General features: G+C 46.8%; 1 protein-coding gene across 1 annotated transcript in view; it reads right to left on the bottom strand.

Annotated features, from left to right (window-relative positions):
- Window positions 1-24,491, bottom strand: part of PLXNA2 (plexin A2) — a 221,297-nt gene that overhangs the window by 102,317 nt on the left and 94,489 nt on the right. The window contains exon 4 of the mRNA XM_011937960.1: window positions 17,964-18,098. Within this exon, the coding sequence (XP_011793350.1) occupies window positions 17,964-18,098 (135 nt within the window). The remainder of the gene's footprint in view (window positions 1-17,963; window positions 18,099-24,491) is intronic.

The raw sequence follows: 24,491 nt of genomic DNA on the forward strand, positions 1-24,491 counted from the left end.
GTGATGAAATAATCTGTACAACAAATTCCCATGACCCGAGTTTACCTAAATAAAAAACCTGCATATGTACCCCCGAACCTTAAATAAAAATTGTTTTAAAAAGTAGAACCGGGCCAGGCACGGTGGCTCACGTCTGTAATCCCAGCACTTTGGGAGGCTGAAGCAGGCAGATCACCTGAGGTCAGGAGTTCAAGGCCAACCTGGCCAAAATGGTGAAACTCCGTCTCTACTAAAAATACAAAAATTAGCTGGGCGTGGTGGCAGGCACCTGTAATCCCAGCTACTTGGGAGGCTGAGGCAGGAGAATCCCTTGAACCCGGGAGGGAGAGGTTACAGTGAGGCGAGATCATGTGACTGCACTCCAGCCTGGGCAACAACAGCAAAACTCGGACAAAAAAAAAAAAAAAAAAAGAACCAGGGATATCCTATGTTTTAGACAAGCCCAACTAAAGAGGGTTGAGAAAATAAATTTCCTATACATGTGAGGCCTTCTTTCTTTCCTATACATTCAAATATTGATTTAGCTTGAATTATAGGGAGAGGAAATTGTCCACAGCTAGGCCAAGCTGGTGTCACAGCGTCCTTAGTGGCCAGGCATGGTGGTAGTGGTATCGGCCACAGCTAGAGAATGAGGGCAGAAACTCAGAGAATGACGTAGAGCCATGACATTCAGGTATAAACACTGATCACTTTCTATTTAGGCTATTCAGTGACTAGTATCTCCAGTTTTCTCAATGGATACTGTGAAAGTCTCAGAACCAAATTCATTGTTAGACCCAAATTCACTTCAAACTGTAACAATAACTACACCAAATGGCCTTTTGTGTAGGGCCATATTTCATGAAGTAATATAATGGTTGCCACTCTAAAAAGGTCAGGCATTGTTTATTAACGATGCCCAAGAATGTCATTAAATCTGGGAGGGAGGATAGTAGGAACTAATACAATGCATTTGAAGTGATCCGTATACCAGTGAAGGCTGGTCTGGGACCAGAGGAGCAGTTTGGACTTCCCATGGCTACTGCCCTGAAGTCCCCATGCTCTGTGAAGGGCCGTCATCCACTGCTCAGTGTCTCTCTTCATTCCACCTGCCATGGGGAGGCACTGGTCAGATTGACCCAGCCCTCAGATTCCTTCCTCCATCAGAATTTACCCCTTGGTTCATCCTTGGCAAACAAATAGGTGATCCCAGGTGAGGGAAATCACATTCTGAGAAAAGCGAGGTGATGAGAATTTTCTCCATTAATCTGGGCATGCTCCAATTTGCACTAGGAGCATACATTTGCATGTTGAATTTCAGAAGCCCAATTCGAAGCATATTAGATAAAATAAAATTAATTCTTGTAATCCTCTGTGATCATATTCAAACCCAATATTCTCAGCTTGGCACACAGAACAGGTTTGCCTGCCCGCTTTCCTCTGTGCTTTTCTATTAAAATTATTTTCTTAAACACCTGATTGAGTTCTGGCTGCACAAACGGCCCTGGGAGGGGGTGGGCTGCTTCCAACCTGTGTCTGCTCCCCGAGTAGTTTAAAGCCTGACGGGGGAAGACACCACATAGATAGATCCGGACAGGCAGTTTTGCCGTAAGAGTTAGAGAAGTTCAGAGGACTGAATTCACTGCAATTGGGGTGGATTGAGATGGTTTTGAGTTCTGTTGCGGTCACAGGAGGAAAGACAACATGGAGATGGCAGCAGGCAGATATTCTGACCTTTGGACAAGTTCAAAACACCTGCATGCTCTTTAGTCTGTACTGCATCCCCTCCTTCCAGGGAGACTGGCAACGAGAGAGACAGCACCTTAAGATGAGATGGTTAGCAGCTGAGCCCAGCAGGCCTCAGGGACTGAAAAAAGGTCTATGACCACGAATGATTGCTGGGTGGGCCTCAGAGGGTGACAGCAGTGAACAGGAGGCTAGCTTACCCTAACTCTCTGCGAAATCTGTTAGATGCTGGGAAGCAACCTTGGCCCCATGGGGTGGTTTGGTTCTTTCTGGCTCCCCCATGAGGAAACCACAGGCTTTTCCTGTGGTTCTGGAGGTATGGTCAGTTACTGAATATGTGGGCTTAGCTTGCTTGGGGGAGGAATCAAACAGATTTCCTGCACACTAGTCTCTAGTGGTCCATGATCCAATGACTGACTGCCCAGTGCTACCAAGGCTGGTCTGGGAAAACTGAAGATCTTTTAAAAAAGATTTTCAATTTGTTTGTTGAATGTTTGCTGTGTTCTAAGCACTGTGCTCATGAAGCATCTCATTTAATCCTTGCAAGAACCTGATGGAGTAGATTCTAGCATTATTGACAATTTTTCTAAGAGGAAACTGAAGGCTTAATGAGGACAGGTAACTTGGGGAAGGCTGATGCTTAGGAAGGGTAGTGCCAGCATTCCAGATGTGCCTAACACAGAACCTATCCTCCCCACCATGCCATCCTGCCTCCCAACAGTAAGCAGGCAATTTGGAAGCACGTTCAGAGCCTATGGTATCCGCCTGCCTGCCCTGCCTTCCAGGAGCACAGGCTCTGCTCTCACTCTCTCTTCTGCTACTCTCCTCACCTGCCTACCTCAGCAGCACTCCTGAAAGGAAGCACACAAGAAGAGAGGCAGGCATACTGTGTCCTGGGCCCAGGGACAGGTGACCTTTCCAATTCACCACCTTTATAAATCTTACTTAATGAAGTTAAGAGGAAAAAGGAATTAATGAATAAATGAAGGTTAAATCACTCCCTGCAGAAAATTGATGCTGACAGCAAGGGCCAAGAAGAGAGCTTGGAAAGCAGGGAGCTGACTTGCACAAGAGGCTTTTAAAACTCCTTTCTCCAAATTTGAGGGAGGCATAAGGCTTCCCAATTCCAATATGGGCAATGAAAACTTTGGGAAGTCCAAGGAGATGGCCTGAAGAAAATGAAGTGAGAAAGCCATACTCTACCTTGGATGATTGTTTTTCCAGAAGCTGATCTGGGTATGAAACACATATGTGTGCATGTACACACACATATACATACACACACTCCTTTTACTTACTCACAACCAGTAAACAAAAGGTCACATTTATGCTGTATATACCATTAACTCCTGCAACCAATCCAGACATAGTTTGGGTCTGCCTGGCTCATTCCTGGCCTTCCAGGGACCAATGTGACATGTCTTCTTGTCAGCACACACTTGTTAGCCTCCTCTGTCTCCTCATCACCACTACAATTGTCCCTATTCCCAACAGCCACCCTTCACTTCCCGAGGTGCACACCTCAGTCCAATTGGCTCAGAGGAGCTGCAGAGAAATGCATGGCTGGGCCCAGGGAGAAAGAGAAAGAAAAGCAGAAATAGCTGCTGGCCATAGCCGGCCAGCCAGGCTGGGAGCTGATGTAGGGAGTAGAAGAAGTTGAAGGGACATGGATGAAAAGAACCTGGTAAAGCTCAAAAAGTTGGATGAGGGGCTGAGAGAGTATGCTGCTGCCTTACGGAGTAACTCCGGGGCAGCCACTCACTAGCCTCAAGCTCAGTTTAGCTGCTCAGTAAAATGGGGTGGGAACAAGAGGCCTGCAGGAGAGGATCTGCAGCAGAAATCCCCTCTGGTGGGAGCAGCAAGTAGGGAAGATCAATAGCTCTGACTGCCCCTCCTCTCCGTGCCCACAGGTTTTTAGGAATCTGATCATGAAGACAGGGAGGCTCCGAGGGCCCAGCACAGCCTGCCTGTCCTGCAGCATGATTCTGCCTGGGAGGCAGGGAACTCACACTGGCTGATGGAGGGCTGGGAGAGCTGGGGGGAGCCTGAGGGGCGGGCAGAGAGTTCCTGAGCCAAGAGCTGACTAGATCAACCAGTAAATAAAAGGTCACAATGATTTTTCCAGGCACCCAGGGAGAAGCAGACAAGAGAGCTCAGCTGATGGTAGAAGCTGACAACTGGCAAATGAGCCTCCACAGTTATCTGTTTTCCTTCCTTATTCTTGTCTCATAAGACAGAGGCTAGAAATAGATGCAACTGGCAGATGACTTAAGGATGAAAAATGGGCAACATGTTAGTTGTGGGGGACTCCATGGTAGCGAAAGAGGGAGATTACCATGGAGGCAGGGAGAAAACACAGGGCTTAGCTAGAGCCATGTCCGAGGGTTTGGCTCTCACTCTGTCCCAGGCATTGTATAGGGATTTCACTTTCTCAGCAGTCCTATCAGGTAGGTATTACTGTTATTCCTAGCTTACAGAAGACAAGACCGAGGCTTAGAGAGGATACACCAGGCCATATCAAAGAGTGATAGAGCCAAGATTTGAATACAGTTCTAATTGCCTCCCAAGATGAGGCCTTACAGTAAACTAGAATGCCTCCTTTTCATAGATATTTTCCTTTGTTTCTTTTTTTCACCTCCTCTCTTTCTTCCTAAGCTCCAACAAGTGTTTCTTTTTTGGGGGTAGGGGCACGGAGTCTCGCTCTGTCCCCCGGGATGGAGTGCAGTGGAGCTATCTCGGCTCACTGCAAGCTCCACCTCCCGGGTTCACGCCATTCTCCTGCCTCAGCCTCCCGAGTAGCTGGGATTACAGGCACCCGCCACCTCGCCCGGCTAATTTTTTGTATTTTTAGTAGAGACAGCAGTTCACCGTGTTAGCCAGGATGGTCTCGATCTCCTGACCTCGTGATCCACCCACCTCGGCCTCCCAAAGTGCTGGGATTACAGGCGTGAGCCACTGCGCCCGGCCCAAGTGTTTCTTGAGTACTACTAAGTACCAAACACTGTGGTATCTCTTGGGGAGACAGAAGCAGCCCAGACAGCAAGGTCTCTGCCTGTAATAAATGTTGCAGAAATGATACAATGAATGCCTGAAATGGCTGCACTACCTCATTTCCTTTATCCTCTTCCCACGAACCTGGGATGGGCAGAGGTCTTCCTTGCTGTACAGTCAGAGAAATGGCTGTCCTGAGGGGAGGGGATTGGCAAGGTCACAACAGGCTTTAGCACTGGAGCTCCGCCAGAGCTAGCATCTTTTTTCTTGATGATGTAACTTAGATCCAGGGCATGTCCAGAGGACCTGCTGATGAGCTTGCCACAGAGAGTACCAGGGGCTGGGTGCATGATGGCTTCCTACCAATTCTATGTTGTAGCAGCCGGGGCTGGGGGAATCCCTCTTAGGAAAGGTGGGTGGATTGAGCCCACGTGAAGGCTGCTCGCCTACATGCTGTAGGAATTCTGTGAGGATGGATGCCTCCTAATCCTTGCCTTCAGCTCTGCCAGTATCAAGTTTTGGGAAATATTCCTTGAATATACCAAACTCTCTCACACTTCCAAGCTTTCCTTAACTTGAACAATACTTCTTTGCTTTTTTATTCCACTGGGTGACCCCCTCCCCTCTCACGATTCACCTAGAGCATCACCTCCTCCAGGAAGCCTTCCTTGACTCACAGGCTATATTGGGTGGCACCCTCTCCCGTAATCCCAGCACTCTGCATACCGTACTGTAACTCACTACTTACTTGTCTGTTTTCCATAGTATGTGTGATAGTGCAAGGATAAGCTCTTTGCTGTGAGCAGAGTAGGTCCTCAAAGGCTGTTTGATGAGCTATTTAATGGCTAAGTGGCTAGAACATTTTTTTAATCTCAGTTCATTTTTCCCCCTCCTATTTTCCTTCTACCTGGCTCGCATCTCTTCCCACCTCTTTCTTGTAATTAAATATTAGTTGAGGGACAGAGGCTGAACCCAGACTGTTTGCTAAGCCACCAACAGCTGATTACACAGCCAGTCTTCTCTCCACCTGGTGGGAGTTTCAAACCCCAACCTGTTTGCAAAGTGGGGACCAATAATAACTGGGGGGAACAAGGTGAGGTGAGGGAGGTAACTTGAGGCACAGTGGCAAAGGCTCGGGGAATTTAACCACAAGGCGTGCACTCTATGAAGTGGAGATTGCTGCTGAAATGCTGAGTCCCTGAGCTGGCCTGCTACAGAAAGATCAAAGAGCCAGCTGGAAATGTGGCCAAGCTGGGCTCTAAAAACAGCATAAAACCGGGAGGAGAAGGGCTCGAACACACATTTCCCCCAGTGGCTACATGCAATGGTATATGAAAGAGCCTAACACTATCATAGTGTAGACACTAACACTAACGTAGTGTAGACACTATCACCCCCAGAACACACAGGAATGTTTGCCCTCATCTCACTCACCGACCCCACCAACTTCTGTTCTCACAAGCACATGCATACTCGAACCCAGGTCAGCCTCCAAGCGCTGTGCATGCAGCCTCCATTCCATACACATTCATGGCCAGAAAGAATGCACCCAATGTCATGGCCACAAGGGGCATTCAAACACATTTTATCAATGGGGAAAAGGAGGCTCCAGTTGGCCTGGACTCAGATGCATGGTGAGTGACTCTTGATGACTGGCACAGGCAGACTCTTACCTACCACTCCCTGGCCACTGTCCCATCACCCCTCTGCCATCCTGCCACCTCCCTCCCACAATAAACGCCCTGGCAGTTCAAAGTTGGATTCCAAATTTTGTCCCTAGGATCAACCCCATTGAGAAACCTTATCTGACAGGCAGCATGTGCGAGTGGCTGGCCAGAACTCACAGGTGGTGAGAAAAAGCACCCACATATTCCTGTAAATGAGTACAGCTGGTCACTTCTGGCTGAGGAGTTCAGAGGCCTTCCCTAAAGAAATCAAAGGTGGTGGTTATAGTTTCCCACCTCATGGGAACGCTGTGTTCACAAAGATCTCCCTGGATAAAAGGCCTGAGAGGGGCTGCCAGGCCTGAACCATTTATGTGAGAAACCTGCTGGGGTGGAGACCAACACCTTTCCCCTCCCTTGGGGCACCCAGGGCCCTGGCCCACATATACAGGGGGGCCTTGTCAAGTCCCGGCCACGCACCCCAGGACTTCCAATTGCTCTTATCTCTAGGGGTTCACTGACTTCCCCTCTCCCTGATGCATGGTGCCTCTCTTGACACCTCTGAACCTGTATCTTCACACTACAGAAACTGTCCTAGTCATCAGTGGAAGGAAATAACTTTTCATGACGGCTCCTCTGATGTTGCCATCTTTCGTGTTGATCAAAACAACAAAACGAATCAGACTCTCGGCATCTGATTGAAGCCTAATTGGAAATCCAAAGTGGCACTAAATGTTACGGTCTAAATAAAACACATTCAATTACTGAAACTCAACGCAGGGAGCACAAGGGAGCGCTCCTGGAAGGAGCTGAAAAGCAGGCTGCAGAGCTCTGGGGTGTCATTCCGGCCCCACCGCCTGTGTCTGGCTGGATAAGACTTAAGATGGCGAATAGAGGATGCTTTCTTGAGCCTGAGAACCTCTTACTTAGGGCCGGTGAATGAGCTGATATGAGTTTGCATGGTTCACACTAGAAATAGCACCAGAGAAGCTGAATCAGGGCTTCAATGCCTCCCATGTGTTCTGCAGCTGCCCTCCTTGCAAAGGTTTTTCCTTTGCCAGACCGACAAGCTTTGGATGGGGGCAGAAAAATATGCAAGGGAGTCATGATGTCTCCCTCTGGGGTCTCTGCATGGGCTCTCCTCGTGCTGGGGGAGGGCGAGCAGTGCAGGAGCTTTGCAGCCACACAGACAGGCTCTTCACTCCTGGCTCTGCCTCCTAAAAGTCATAGAAATACCCAGTTCAGATCCCTCAACATTGCTGCACCTGGCCTTCCTCATTTGCTAAATGGGGGAGATAATACCTGTCTTCCCAGGTTGTTGTGAGGAGGGGAGATCATGCTTGTGAGGCGCTTGGCTGTACAGGATCAACTCCACAGTAACTTCCTGGGGAGTGGCGCTTTTTCTCCCTGCACTCTGACCACCTGCAGAGGCATTTCCTCTGACTGTCCATGTAGGGCCTGGGGCAGTGCTTGCTTTCCTTTATCGGTTTTTTAAACAAAACAGTGCACTACTCCAATCTCCTTGAAGGTGTCAAGTGAGGAGTTACTGAGTCTGTGCTGGTCTCCTGGAGCCCAGAAAGCCACCTCTGAACCCTTTTCCTAACTGGGAGCCGGGTATGGGGAGAACAGGAGGGGAGGAGCCTTCTGCAGCCACAGGGCAGCCAGGGGGCGCTGTCTCAGGAAGCTGAAGAGGTGTGGATTTGGCTTCAGAAGTGTGGGGTGGAGTCCCAGCCCTGCTGTTGGACAGCTTGGTGGCCCTGGGCAAATTACTTAGTCAACTTGAATTTCAGTTTTGTTACCTGTTTAAAAAGGCAAGGACAATAATACTTATCTCATGGGACTGGTGTATTAGCTGAGATCATGTTTGTAAACTAAAATAAGAAAAACACAGCAAAAATATTAGTTAGATTTCAACACAGCTTAAATAAGGTAGGGCTGAGAGGCAAGTCAGGGTGGTTAAGCTTTTTTTTAGGTGTGGCTGTTTGCAAAGCATGATCTGCAGGGCTTGGCCTGATGACGATGCATGGGGGCACAACCGTAAAAATATAATTACTACTACTACCATTTACTAAGCAGGTAGTATGTTCCTGGTACTTTTCAGAATGCTTTTTATGCATTAATTAATTTAATTTAATCTTCAAACAGACGCCATAATTATGCCCATTTTACAGGTGAGGTAACTGAAGCACAGAAAGGTGAAGCAACTTGCCCAAGGTCACACGGCAGTAAGCGGTAGAGCCAGGACTTGAACCCAGGCTGGCTGCTTCCCATGGCTGCTAGGAAACTACTGATAGTCAATCATTGTCTGCTTCTCCACGTGCAGCTTGGTACACCCTTTCTTCTCCGGAGTCACCTGCCCCCTCAGACCTCTCATCTCCTCTTTTGTAAAATAAAGGGCTGCTCTTCACTAGAGAATCTCTGGATAAACCAGCTGTGGATTCTTACGTTAGGCAGAGGGTGAGTCCCCTGAGTGACCCAGTTATGGAGGGAACCAGGACAGATCCCTTCTTGGTGGTATGAGTTTACATAAACACATTCTACAGCATTGCTCTAATGTACAAATAAATAACCATATCTTGTGATTTATCTATACATCATTGCGCCCCTCCAGAATTTGACCACCTTGAGGGCAGGGATTCTATTTTATTTTTTGCTATACAAAAACATACATGATAGTGCTACTGTTGCATTGAAAACAGCAGAAAGAAATCAAGAAGGTACTTATCTTTCTGGCAGCCCTATTTAGAAGGAGACTTTTGCTGGAATATTACTTAGAAAGACAGCCCTATCTATATCTACATATGCAAATGACTTGTCAGTGGACAACTCTATGCATTATACATGGTCAACACTTAATGGTCTATTGAATGAATGAATCTGCATATGCAAACAATATGCAAATCTTTCCCTATTTTAATTTGACCCTTCAGAACATCTTCAGGAACTCTCTTGGGCCTAGGTCGTTTTAATTTTGCTAATTAAAAGTTTTAAACACAGTTAGTGTTCGCTCTTGCCTGTGCTGAGTGAAACTGTTGTCAAGTTGGGAAAGGATGCTGGGCTAGACCAGGTTACTCAGGATTTACCCTGATTCTTCTGGTAATTCAGATGATGACCTAGGCAAATGACTGTCCCCTTTGGAGGCATCAGTTTCCCCATATTTAAAAGAATGGGGGAGGGTAAGTTTCCTTCTGGTGAGACATTGTAACTTCCCATCTCCCGGTCATAGGAACATCACTCTGGGCAGTCAGTGTCAGCCTTCAGCAGTACCTATCTAGAAAGAAAAATCAAATCCCTCGTCAAGGACTAGAGAAAGAGTCTCCAAGCCCCTGCCCATTTAGAGAAATGAGGTTTTTGGCACCACTTCTCCCAGCCTGGGCATTGTATTCAATCATTTCTTTCCAAACCAAAGGATTTCAAAATAAGAGGCTGGAGTTTTCTCTCTTAAATACAGCAAGCCAAGTGTCTGATTAATAGGGTGGGTTTGCATTGCCTTTCCCTCATGTGAAAATATTTATTTAAAAAAAAATGCTCCGATGAGAATATTAATAGCCAGAGAATCAGCTCCCTGTCAGCTTCTTTGTTCCTTGACATTTGAAATGGGGGAAAGAAAGAGGAAAAAATCAAAACCCGGGTTTGAGGTGGTCATTGTTGCCTGCACCGGCAGCCCCCGGGGAGGCAGGATTCCATCCTTTTCTTTGGGAAAGGCACTGATGTGAACGCTCAGCTCCTGGGCCACACTGGGGTCCTGCATCCTTAACCAGAAACACATGTGCATCAAAGGCTTGGATTGAAAGTGACATATTTTAAAACAAAAGTGCAGCAGCAATTCGCTTATCCTCACTTTCTTAATCCACAAACTCTGTAATTCTCCCCAAAGTCCCTCAGGCTCAACTCTCCTCCCTGCCCCCTCACTTTCCCTCTTCCCCAGAGGCTCAGCCAAGGCCTCCCAGCCCAGGCAGAAGGGAGGTCTCCTGTTACTGAGACTTTGCCCGCCTTGTAAAAATATACCTTGGCATGCTCTGCCTGCGCCCTGGGAAGCCTTATCGCCTGGACTAAACAAATGTGCACAATCAAAATAATAGTCTGAGATGTCAAAATAAATGAGCAGGGGACATCTGGAAGCATGGCTCCCCACGTGTTTTCTTTCCCTTCTCCAAGGTCTTTAGGTGCCTTAGGGACTTGACAGTTCAGTAGCTTTGGCTACAGGTAGAAGACTTACTGCCCCATGGATCACAACAGCACCTCTGAAAAGGATTCTTACTTTTGGCTCTAGATCCAGGTTAGTAGTTGACAGGGCCTCTTCCAAACTGAGGAAATCACAATTAGTTTTCTGGTGCAGCTGCTGGACACTGGTGGATGGCATGCTAAGGGTCTGGTCTGTCCTTCCATCTCTCCCCAGACACTGCGTAGGGTCTTCAAACAATGCAGAGAATTTCTTGGGGGGTGGTGGGGTGTCTCTCCTGCATTTAAGACCTTCGGGAAAGGGTGGCCTTACAATCTTTCCAAATAATTTTTGTTTCTGAAAACTCCAGGCTGACAGTCTCCTTGCCTCAACTCTCTTAAATTACGTTAAACAGATGTGGTTAAAAAGCCAGTTTCCTGTAATCCATGGGGATGAGGTCCCATTCCCCTGCATACTGAAGGTAAGTCACTGAGAGGGCCTGCTCTTGTGCAAGATGAGACAATATTGCCACAGGAAGACTGCCTGGAGAGCTATTTATAAGCAGCATTCCCTTGATGGGGCAATTTCCAGGCAGTGTGATCCTGCTACTGATGGATTCCTGCAAACTCTTCCTGAAAGCATTTTCAGGGCCCATAGGCATTTGATAGACCTCACTTAGGACTTACGCAACCTTCAGCAAATCAACAACAAGCTTTAAAGCTGTCTGTGCTTCCCCATATGTCTGAAGAAATCACTCCAGCTCTGATGACTCCAGCTGGGCGTTGGGTGTTGCACAATGCTGATGGGACAGCTAAACAGGGTCCTCTCTGGGCCTCATCTTTCTCCTCTGGGGTCAGAATGGGTGCTCTCTACAGTCCTTACCAGCTCTGATGCTCTGTGATTCCATGACCTTGGTAGCCGGGGAATCATGTTCTTAATGCGTGCTCATGGGCCACACGCATCAGAATCACATGGGTGGTGGGCAGCAGAGGGAAGAGGCAGGTAGACTGATTGTGTGTTTGACTGTCAAAGCCAAGTCACAAAAAGGCAATGCAATTTCTACCTTCTTGTAGGGAGTACTCACTCTTGGAGTCCTGAGCTACCATGAGCAAGAATTCTGACTGTCTTGGGGGCCACCTGCTGTCAGGAAGCCCAACACACATGGCAGGGGCTTGTCTAAGGCACTGAGGTCAACAGTCCCAGCTGATCCCAGCTTCTACTTCCCAGACATGTAGAAGGAGAAGCTTCCAGATGATTCTAGCCCCTTGTCCTTCTAGTCAGCTCCAGCCGTTCGTGTCATTCCAGCAGAGGCTGCAGATATTATAGAATACAGATGAGCCATCTTCGGTGCACCCTATCTGAATTCCTGACTTACATAGTCTTTGAGCATAATGACACGTTTTTTACAAATATCCCCAAATGTGGGGGTGGTTTGTTACAAAGCAATAAATAACCAGAAGAGTGTGCCAACTACTAGCACATCTAGGACATTCGGAATTGGGGTCTGAATGTTCACTACCTGGAGAGTGACAGACCCATCTTTCACAATGAGCATGAGACTTTGTTACTTACCTGGAGAAACCAGAAATGAAAGGCCCCATAGGTATTCCCTTTCTGGCCCGTTGTCCACGCATGCAGCCCCAGGCTCACAGGGTCCCCCTCCCTTCTCTCCACAGATGCCTGCTATCCTGGCCTTTGGGCCTCACACATCGGCCTGGGGCTGCCTGCCTGTGTATTGAGGGGAGCGGGACTGTTTAGTCTGCCCTGCACATTCCTGGATTTTTAAAATAAATACCAGATTATGAGAGACTTAGCCCAGTGCTGTCATTTGGCCGGGCCAGAGGTTTCTGAGGCAGTGCTTGGGAGGAAGCAGAAGGAATGGCAGTTGGAAGCCACTGCCTGAAACTGGGAATTCTGTGCCAGCCATAATTTGTGGTGGAGATGTTTCTAGCCCTTTCTGAAATTCCAAAGAAGTTCTAAGAATAACACTAGTAATAATAATTACCACCACTTATTGAAAACACTATGTGTCAGACACGACACTAGGTGATTTATATACATTCTCTCAATCCTCACAACAATTGCATTAGGCCCATTACACAGATGAAAAAATTGAGGTTTAGAGAAGTTGAATAACGTTATCAAAACCATGTACTTAGTAAGTGTCTGTGGAATGGAGGTTGGCCTGACTCCCATGGGCTGGCTCTTAACATCTATGCTATTTTGCCTCTCCAGGTCTTGAAATAAGAGAACAGAATCCTATGCCCCACCACCCACTCCAAACACACACACACCATCACCATCCTTTCTGCTGTTCCAGAGGCCCTTTCCAGTCTGTACGGAGCCATTCTCCACTGTGACTCCCTTTTTCCATTTCACCCTTCACTGGATCATTTTATGCCTCTATTCCCTCTGCTAATTCAAACTAATTAAAGTATAAAATAGAATAATTGCTTCCATCCCTATACTCTTTTCCCATCTACCCTGTGTATACAGTTATACTCCTTTTCTGGGAGTGGCCAGCCTGACAAGTTGGGTGAAAACTGGGGCTATCAAGTTTCTTTTCATCTTGTTGCTTGGTTTTTCACTTGGCTCATAGCCTGATTTTCCCCGGACTCGCTGTCTGACTTCCATTAGACACTGAGGATATGGGAGCAACTTGTATGCATGCCCATAATGTCTGCTGATTCGCTGTCAGTGAAGCTGGGGCAGACTTTCTAGGAAAGAGCCAGGCATCCTCTCAGTGGAGCACCTGGGCAATTAACAGGATTGGGGAATCAGTTCCCAAATTTTCCCCTGGGACTGGCCGGTCTTAGATCTATTAACAGTACATTAACATTGACTTGTTAGGCAGTGACACTAATGACCCAACACTTACTAGTCCTATTTCTTAATTACATTTAATTAATTAATTGAGAATGAGAGAGAACCCATGAGTGCTATATTGGATTGTTCTAGCTCTGTGGGGAGATGAAAACCTCTCTAGGCAGAATGTAAGACCAGAAACTTGGTTTTACTCTCATCATGTGTTCCACTGTCACGGCCCCAACAATATGACACGTGTCATGTTTGGAGGAGGGGTGGGGGAACAGAGTGGCAAGGGTTGGGGGCAGAGTGTAAGACAGGTTGCCCAGAGATTTGTTTTAAAGTGAAATGATGAAAAACCCATTCCCACGATGTCTTAAAAGGTCTTAGGACTTTTAGAGAACTCGAAAGTCTTAAATTGCTGCCTCCAAGTAGGAATATAGACAGTCCTAGTTTAAAATGATTCAACTTATGATTTTTTGACTTTACAGTGGTGTGAAAGCAATGCACATTTAATAGAAATTGTACTTCAAGTACCCATGCAACCACTCTCTCCTTCACCTTCAGTACAATCTTCAATTCATTACATGAGATTTTCAACACTTAATTATAAAGTTGGCTTTGTGTTAGATGATTTTGCCCAACTGTAAGTGAAGGTAAGTGTTCTGAGCATGTTTAAGGTAGGTGAGGCTAAGCTATGATGCTTGGTAGGTTAGGTGTATTAAACATGTATTTGACTTACAATGTTTTCAACCTACAGTGGCTTGACTGGGAGGCAACCCCATTGTAAGTTGAAGAGCATCTGCACATATCCATAACCAAACCAGCATTCCAGCTTTATCTACAGTGTTCACCCTTCAGGAAAGATGCTCATATGAGCACACGTGGCCTCATAAATCTTTCCTTAAGAACATTGTACTGACTGGGCGTGGTGGCGCACGCTTGTAATCCCAGGACTTTGGGAGGCCGAAGTGGACCTTTCACTTGAGCCCAGGAGTTCAAGACCAGCCTGGGCAACGGTGAAACCCCATCTCTATTTCTACAACAATTTTTAAATTGGCTGGGCACGGTGGTTCATGCCTGTAATCCCAGCACTTTGGGAGGCCGAGGTGAGTGGATCACTTGAGGTCAGGAGTTTGAGAGCAGCCTGGCCAACATGGCAAAACTTCATCTCTACTAAAAATACAAAAATTAGCCAGGTGTGGTGGCACACACCTGTAATCCCAGCTACTTAGGAGGCTGAGGCAGGAGAATCACTTTAACAGGGGAGGCGGAGGTTGCAGTGAGCAGAGGTCACGCCACTGCACTGCATCCTGGGTGACGGAGCGATAGTGAGACTCTGTCTCAAAAACAAAACAAAACAAAACAATTTTAAAATTAAAAATTGAAAAAGAGAACACTGTGCTTTTGGTTTAGTCCCAAGCCCATCTCTTGTGCTTTTGGTGTCATCTTCTGGAGAGAGACAGAGCAGAGTCCCAGTCCTAGGCCCTTAAACAAATTTCTGTAAGATCTGAAAGAGACTTTAGAGTTAGATTTATAATCTCCATCTTTAAAGATGAGGAAACTGAGACCCTGAGAATTTGAGGGCCCAGGTGACCCTTGAAGTCAGAGGTGGGGCCAGGCCTAGAACACAGATCTCCTGGCTCAGGCTGAGGATGACTAGCTGTGTCATGTCCCCCTGGCCCCTCCTCATCACACATCATCTCCATATTCCTGAGAAATGGGATCATGAGGCATGAGAGTTAGAAGGGGCCATATAGAATGTGGCATGTGAGGCAGTATAAAAAGAAATTCCCCATTTGTTGTCTCAGTTGAGCCTCACACTGACCTTGTGTGAGAACACTGAGGTTAAGTGACTTGTGTAAGGCCACTCAGATAGAGAATGGTGAAATGAAGTCCAAATCAGACCTGTGGACTTCAGAGACAAGCCTGTTATCTGATGCAACTCCTCTCAGCTATAAAAGAGGAGCTGAAGCTGTCAGAGGATTCTACTATCAGTGATAGCACAAGCTGGACTAGAACCCAGGACATCTGGCTTCATTTTTACAGATTATTCTCCTGCCACACATTCAACTGCTTCCTTGAAGACATCTGAGCTGTCTATGAGTACTTAACTCACAGCCAGCCTCAGACAGATGGGCCTCTTGAGCTGTTCTTGGCTTTCATCTTTGGACTCAGCCCCTGGTGAAGTCACCTGGCTACCTATTTCTACATAATTCACGGCTCTCCAGGTGACAGGTCTCAGAGCTCCACCACAAATCCCCCTTAGACTTTGCCTCCTAATCACAGCTCCATCTGCTACAGGGAGCTCCCCCTACTAATATCTCACTTGACCAGAGACAGTCCATGGCATGAAACCTAAGTTCTTCCTATCTCTGCTCATTGTGGCTGGCTACTGCTAAACCCCTCTGTTTGGTGCAGATTGTAACAAGAACTGGGTACCTGAAGCAGAAGGTGGGACAGAGGAGGGATATTTACAGATAAGCTATGTGGACACTTGGTGTGGCCAGGCTGATGCTCTCAGAGATGGCATCAGATATGGATCTAGGAGGTGACTATATTCTCTGAAACCCACTCATCCGCCTCCAACCTTGACCCAGCCCCTCTTCTTTGGTTACATTTCGGATGGATTTTCAGAAAGTGTCGGATAAAAAGATATGCAGCTAAAATGTATGCCTTGGTACCTTCCCGGTCCCACTAAGGTCTCATTGGTCACTTCTTCTTTCCCACTTTGCTGGGCTCAGAGAATCTGAGAAAGCACTTACCCAGAGCTACCTGCCTGGTCCTCTGCTACACACAGTGCCTCTTAAAAATATTGCATAAAATGTGCACCTATTCAATCTCTGCCCATCATTTTATCTACCTATATAGGTCATCATCTACCCATCTGTCTTTTTATCTGTATCTATTTCTGCATAAGTCCTGGAATGGTGCTCACCAAATGTTAACATGGTGTTATATTTTGGGTAGTGAGAATTAGTGACCTGCTCCTGTCTTCTTTTCTGTATGCATTGCTTGAATTTGTATCACAAGCATCCACCATTTTTACTAAACAAATAATATTTTCCCTTAAAGAAGAACAGGATAAAAGAGCATGTATAGAATTCAATCTTATGTTATTGGGCTATTTGAGAACCTGTCTCTCTCTTGTTAGGTTGCAATCAACTTAAGGTAGTGACTAAGTCTCATTCATTTTGATGATTCCCAGCACTTTGTTCCCAATAAATATGTGCCCAGGAATAGTTCTTTTTAGGCCCACTGACTGTTTCATTGGAATGATGGGTCAATGTTTATTTCCAAGACTGTCTTACCCACTCTAGGTTAGGCAAAGCTGTCTGCAGATCCACGAAATTCCCATCTGGACCTGTTTATACTTCAACTGCAGAGGCCACATGAAAGAAGGTGAAAAAGACAGGTGGATTCAAGAGGATCTGGATGTAATTTGCATGCAATTATCATATGATTTACGTCATCTGTCCTCAAGAACTAATTTTCAAGTCAGAACTGCATCACTGCTTCCCTTAATGCTGTTGTGTGCACACTTGTCTCTTCCTTACTTCTTCTGCTCATCCCTCATCCCCTGATTCAGACTTCTTACATTCGAAAAGAAAGGAGGTAAGGAGAGCTCTGGAAAGGGTAAGTTTGATCAGCTTGCAGAATTGGAACTCTTGCAGAATTCTCTGAGAATGACATGAGCTGGGAAGCAACTGGTGAAAGCTCTCCCGGCTTTCAGCTCTACCAAAGTCAGTGTCCTCAGCTGCTGGGACAGACTGACAATTCTTTTCCTCATTTCTTTGACCTTTATTTCACTTACCCTGTTAAGAAAAATGACAAGACCCCTGCTGCTGCTGAACAACTATTAACCCACTGACCGAATGAATGGAATGTGCCAGGCTTGGCTAAGGTCCTTGCTTAGCTTTCTGGGTCTCTATTGATCTCATGAATCCCCTGCCTTCCCTGCTTCTCTTTCCCTTCACCATGGCTCTCTCTGCATTTGCCTTTTCTCTACTCACACATATTCACAGGAGACACAATCTCAATCCATCCCAGAGGGTGGAAGACTTGCTCAGTTGTTTCCCTACAGAGGGTGGAAGTCTATTTCTCAGGGCTCCCCACCTCCATCGGCCTGGTTTCAGCTTCCCAGAGCTGACCAGCTTATACTCTGCACCAGTCTAAGACTCACGCCAAGATTTTTATTTCCTTCTGGGGCCCTATCTTGGGTCTGCCTCTCCCAGGAGTGGGCCCAGCCTGGAGGCCTGGATTATTTACACCTCTTTGGCTCCCTTGAGCCGCAGACTCTGTGGGCCTGAGAGCAGTAAATCTACCTCCTAATCACACCAAGCTGCTCCATGCAGTCTGGCCTGTTCTTGCAGAGCTGTTCATCACTCGCTGAGACAGGGGCTGTGGCCTAGAGTGAAGCCTCCGGGAAGTGGCTGGCCCCCGGCTGCTTTTCTCTAGCTCCCTGCAAAAGCCTACAGGGACTCTGCCCCTCTCAGGACCCCTGTGCTGCAAGCCCAGAGGTCTCTCTTCTTGGACTGAACAGTTTCTGAACAAAGGTGACAGATTAGCAGCAGTTTATTGGAGTTTGGAAAGGAGAGATGGCTGTTAGCACTTACCTGTCTCTCAGACATGACGTACAGGTAGCGCTGATCAATGGAGAAGGCCATGTCCCGGAGGATGGGGCTTCCGTCCTTGAGCACAGAGACCATCTCGTACTGGACCCCACCATGGGGGGGACCATCGGCCCGAATCTGTATGAGAAACAAGGATGTCCTCAGCATCTGCCCTCAGTATCCCCCTGTGGGCTACCTGCCTCTGCCCAGAGCAGGTAGCTTACAGAAGACCATTGCTAACCCCCAATCACTACTCCACAGACTGAAGTGCCACTTCTTTTAAATAGCCCAATTTCCACCAAAAGGAATCCTTTCCCAAGCAGTCTCAGTGTTCTGGGCCTGGGATTTCTGACAGTGGATTCATTTGTGTGTGCATATACACCCTTGGGAATGATTTTGAATATCCCTACCCAGTTATTCTTGTGTGCATGTACATCTATTTATAGCACTGTGTATTGTATGTGTGTGTAAGTGAGTGTGTGCTGATGCACACTCCTTCACGGTGGCTGGGATGGGAAAGTCAACATCTGTTCACAGTATCTTAGCCTCAGACAAGTATGAAGGAATGGTGAACAATTTATATAAATCATCAAAAAGCTGCTCATTAAGAGATTAAAGATTTTTGGATCCCAGGAGGGGATCCAAACATACGCCCTGACTGTCCACAAATCCACCCTGTGAGATGTGGGGAGCCAGGAATCCTGGCTTAGCTTCTCCGAGCCCATCCTAGCAAAATAAGTCAGAAAGGACTGAGATGTCATTTAGTCCAGTGCTTCTCAGCCCTGGCTGCACATTAGAATCATCTGGGGAACCTTAAAAAATATGAATGCCAGGGCTACATCCATTAATCACAATCTCTGTGGGTGGGGCCCAGGCATCTTCTTTGACTTAAAAGCTCCCCAGGTGAATTTAATGAGCAGCCAGGGTCGAGAAGCAGCGAGGTAGTCCTGCAATTCTCACACTGGTATGTCCTCAGAATCACCTGGAGGGTTTGGTAGAATGTACTGCAAGGCCCACCCCCAGGATTTCTGAATCAGTGGGCATGAGGGCTGAGAATGTACATTTCTAATAAATTCCCCAGCTGATGCTGATGCTGTTATTATAAGGGTTTGAGAAGTACTATCTAGGCCCCTATATTGAATGCTGACCTCAAAGGAAAGAGGTCCCTAAGGTCATACAAAAAGTTGGTGGCAGGGAGCCCTTGGTCTGAATGTGCCCCACCTCCAGTTTTTCTAGTTTTTTGCTTCCAGCATAGTAGCTGACTGCTGACCAATATTCATGACCCCAGCCTGTTTTCACTGTCCATCTCTAGCTCAAGCCCCACCTCCTCCACGAAGCCTTCCCCATCCTCTGTAATGGCTAATTAATTGCTCCCACTTTGATGCCTTTTTTTTTTTGCCAGACATTTTGTCCTAGGATTATAATCAATTGATTTGTTCATTGTATATGTACTAGCTAACATGTATTGACTACCTACTCGAATTGTTCTCTAATTGCTTCAGATGTGTGTAAGTGCTGTCAACATTTTGAAGGCAGGGATATCTTTTCTATTTATCTTATAACCCTCTGAGGACTAGCATGTGGCTGGGAACACAGCCGGCGATGGATAAAATGGAACGCTTGTGAAATGCTTGTTGAAAGAACATGAACTGTGCACCAACTGACAGCATATCCTAGACTCCTTAGGGCTGAATCAAAGTGAGGTCAAAAGACATTTTTTCTGGAAGATTTTAAGATTAAGGCTTTTTCTCCCTTACACCCTTTGGATTATCTCTTGTGCCCTTCATCATCTTCTCCCTCTGCCTATTTCTCCCCACCACACTGAGAGCTCCTCAGGCCAAGGCACCATGACTTATTCATCCCAAGTGCCAAGTTCAATGCCTGATGCCACAACAAGTACACAAGTATGGATGGATGGATGTGTTTTCAGTTCTTACTGGCCAAGTGGGGAAGGCCAACAGCATTATTGATTGCAGAGCTAGAGGAGTGGGAGAAGAGCTTCCATTCCTATTTCTCTACTGTCCTAAGAATCTGCATACTTGAGGGGCCTAAGCCAGGGACTGGTCTGTACCTGTCGGGTTGGGATGGACTCGAGGTGCATGGGAAACAGACCATGAGTCCATCATGGGGTGGGAAGCTCTGGCCCAGAAGTCCCCGGTGGTAGAAACAGCAGATTCTTGCCTGAGGCCCTTGTTCCTATACCCCAGCGATGAAAATGGTAGGTCAGGGTCTAGAGGAAAGGACACTATGTTCTCCTCCTCACCTGCTTTGTTGGGTGACTTGGAGGCTTCTGGGCCTGAACTTGAGGAGGTAACCTCAATAGAACCAAATAAACTCTTCTTAGCCATTCCCATCCCTCATCACTCCCCTTGTGGGACTTTCCCCTAAGCTCCACTCTTGCCCTCTTTCTACCTAGTGAATGGGCTTCCTGCTGTTCAAGGCTGTTGCCTTGTCGTCTATCAGTAAAGCCCCTCCTTCCAGAAATGTTGTTAGAAGACCATTTGTTTCATTTTCATAGGGTCAAGGGGACTGTAAGAGTCAGCAGTGGTGTTACAGGGCTGAGGCCACCACCCTCGAACCTGGAGCAATTCTGATTAGGAGATTCAAGCAGAAGGAGGAACAAGGGTCTCTGTCCGGGAAAGTGCCCCACAATTAAAATGGTTCCCCTTGACATTCTCCCTTAGATAGACAGACCCACATTTCCATAAGACTCTTACAGAAATATCATAGCTTTTAGTCACAAAAGTTCTTGGGCTGTTGCAGGAGGTAGAGGGCAGACTTGATTGTCATGACTTCTGGTTGGCCTGGTCTCAGTTTTCTGCCTCCATAAAATGGGGGTTTCAGGCCCTGCTTCTTGCCTTAGTCTGAACTGTGCCCCTCCTCTAAAGAGAAAGTGTCTCAGTGCTTCCCCCACCCTCCCTGTGACAGCTACTCCTCTCCAGGGAGATTTAAGTCTCCTCAAGGTGCTGACTGTGTCCCAGCAGCTACAGGGCTGGGTCCCAGGAGCTGCAGAGCCAGGCCCCTCCCTCAGGCCTGGTCTGGGATCTCCTGCCCCAGAAGGCCAGTTAACACTCTGCTGGCTGGAATAGTCCGCTATTTTCATGCTAACGGCACTTCAATATTCTTCATCTGCCTTTTCCTACACGTGGGACTCTACCCTCTCCCAGAGCCTGAACACTTGTGTGGATTCAGCAAGGCCTGCACACCAAGTCAGAAGAGAGAATGAATGCCATGGTGATGGCCCTTCCTCTGTGGTCCCTGGGACCAGATGGTACCCGTGGCAAGATTAGAGCTGGAATTGAACCAAAAACAACTTATCATCACATACTCTGCTGCATTCAGTCACGACCAATCCCAACCATTAATGTTTTACTGAATCAGAGACCTAATCTGAAGGTTTTTATTTTTTTCCCTGTCTGCAACCCCAATCTTTTAATAAACCAGTTGAAGCCAGAATCAAACCTACATAAAGTCTCAAATGTCAGAGCTAAAACCAAACCAGAACAGAAAATGTTGTTGGTACTGAACCTGAACTAAGCTATCCTACTTCATTCAGTCTAAATCCCTGGAGAGAAAGGTGATATTGGCCAAGAAGTCTGTGACTTCCCCGACTCACCCCCCGATCCATGCTATCTGCCCCAAGATTGAGTCAGCTTTCAAGATACTTACAGGGTGTCAGAGAAGATGGAAAGTAGGGGCCAGGAGGCCAGGTCAAGGAGAAAAAGGTGGGGCAGGGGCTGGCAGAGAGAAGGCAGCAGATCCCCTGGGCAGCAGAGATCTTTCACCTCCATTGATCCCCTTTGCTCCCTTAAGGCAACACACCAATGAGTGCAGGGTATAAGTCTGGGCCTCAGGCATCCTGAGTTTCCATTCTGACTCTATTCTTCCCTGGGGCTTGATTTTTGCCTAACGGAACACTGTTAGGTGAGTTACCTCTATGAGCCTCAGTGTTCCTCTCTGAATAACTAGAAGAAGCAATCTGCTCGGTACCTATCACAGGAGAATCACAGACTTATAAAAATTACTGGAGCTAATCTTGTCGAAACTCTTCCATTCAAAGCTTCCAATCCATGGTGGAACCGGGGTTCAAACCAGCCCCAGCTGGTGGAGTCCAGAGGAAAGCACATGGCTGATGGGGAGAACGCCTTGGAAATGACAAGGAAGAAGGCTGCTAATGCAGTTCAAGTCTGTGATTCTTCGCATGTCTCTGCCTTGGACAGGAAATTTTGGGTTTCAAAGCTGTCCTCTGTCTTTGCCAGAAACAGGATGGCCAGTGGTGAGGGGAGTGTCAAGGAGTCCCAAAACAAGAGTGGGATTTTAAAAGCCAACTAACTGAGTCTATGCTATGGTGTCCCACAAAGTGACAGCAATAAATTGAACCAGCCGTTATATGCAGTCCAACACCAAGCTGCACAGGTCCCAAAATCCAACCAGGCAGCAGAGGATACTGGAGATGGGGCAGAGGAGGGAGGTGACAGGGAGAGGTGAAATGAGTCACTGGAGTGTGTTTTTCTATTTGGGATCTACTTCTTCTTCTGGGAAGACTTGACCTTGGTGGAAATGCAGGCTATTTTGCTTGGACAAGGCTCAGCAGCCAGGTAGCACAAGGTACAGAAGAGAGTGACAGTCTTTACTGAGACCAGCAGAAGACAAAATGTGCCTAAACTACTTATTTATTTTGAGACAGGGTCTCACTCTGTGCCACCCAGGCTGAGTGCAGTAGCGCAATAATGGCTCACTGACGCCTTGAGCTCCTGAGATCAAGCGATCCTCCTACTCAGCCACCCAAGTAGCTGGGACTACAGGTGTGCACCACCACAACTGGCTACTTTTTAATTTCTTGAGGGGAGACAGGGTCTCGCTATGTTGCCCAGGCTGGTCTCAAACTCTTGAGCTCAAGTGATGCTCCCACCTCAGCCCCGCAAAGTGCTAGGATTACAGGTGTGAGCCATTAAACCGACACAAGGACATTTAGTCTAGCTCTAGTAAGAACTGGAGACTTTACTATAGAATGGGTGACTATAGGAGACTGTAATCTCCTCAGGAGGGTTTTGAACCCAGGATAACCCCTTTTGCTTCATGGTTAAATTTGGCCCGGCCTGAAGGCAGTAGGACAGACTTGGATTTTGAAAGGTTCTTTTCACCTAAAGAATTTAATAATAGCTACCACAGTGTTACATGCTGTCACAGTACTTAACAAAAATGATCTCATTTAACACTTCCAAGCATTCCTGAGGTAAATTCTATTTTTAATCCCATTTTATAGATAAAAACTCAGAGGCACAGGAGCGTTAGGCAACCCTCCCAAGATCACACAGCTGGAGAGTGGCATAACTGAGATTCACAGCTGGAGCCTGAATTCTCTGAAGAGGGGCTAATATGGGGCAAACAAAGCTGCCCTTGCCACTGAACAGAGTAGATGGGTCATCTAAAAGTCCACATTTCCCCCTCATCCGCTCTTCCCCCTTTAGGATCCCAAGTTCAAAGTGGGACATTCTCCTATTTCTTGGGGACAACAGTAAACTCAGAACTTAATTTTGGGGGGCCTTACCTGGGGGATAAAATTCAGTTTATCAGGGCTGCCTTTGGGGCAGGAGTGTGTGAGGTAAAATCCAGCAGAGATTTAGTGTCCATTCCTCCAGTTGAAATGAGAATGAAATAGTAACCCTATTAGTACCTTTCCTTTAAATTACAGCTATGTCTGGACAGAAATTAATGTCAGCCTCTTTTCTTGAATATCCAATTCCAATCAGCATATCCAATTAACTCGCTTACCTGCATCCCCCTCTAAACTCCTTTTCTTGTGCTTCCATTTCTTCTCTAGTTAGCCCTAATTTATGGAGCCCTTACTTGCAATTTGGTACTCTAATATCATGTTATTAGTAGTAGTAGTAATAGTTTTTGTTTGTTTGTTTGTTTGTTTTGCAAGAGCTATGGATGAGCAGTAGAATTGGGAATCTTCTTCTTGGGTTTCTTAGTGGCAAAGAGATTGGTTTGAAAGGCATCAGCACACAGAGGGAGGCACTGGATCATGTCTGGAGGGCTGGGATTTAATCCCAAGTTTTTCTTCAATTGGCTGTGTGACTTCAGGCAAGTCATTTCACTTGTTTATGTAATAGTTTCTGTAGCTGTCCCATAATGGTGGGATGTAATGGTCCTTCGCTCAAAAAAGATATTGTGAAAGTAAAATGAGTTATTAGCTATGAATGTCAGTACTGTCCAGTATTTATCTGTTATGTGCCTACCATGAGCTAGGCCTGTGTTAGGAGCTGCAGATATGTGATAAAGGGTCAGGATCCCCTCAGGAAGCCCGGGGATGGGGAAATGGACAATTTAACTGGTCTTCACGAACACAGGGGTCACCCCTTGTGAGAAGAGGTTTGCATGGGGGTCCCAGGGAGACCAGCATAGGGGGCAGAGCAGCATCTCACCTGGCCTGAAGGAGGCCCTGAGGGGGTACTTCCTGGAGGAGGTGAGGCCGAAGACGAAATGCATGAGTGGAAATGTGAGTTCTTTGGAAAATGTGCAGTG

The sequence above is a fragment of the Colobus angolensis genome, unplaced genomic scaffold (genome assembly GCF_000951035.1).
Source record: "Colobus angolensis palliatus isolate OR3802 unplaced genomic scaffold, Cang.pa_1.0 Scaffold100, whole genome shotgun sequence".
NCBI lineage: Eukaryota > Metazoa > Chordata > Mammalia > Primates > Cercopithecidae > Colobus > Colobus angolensis.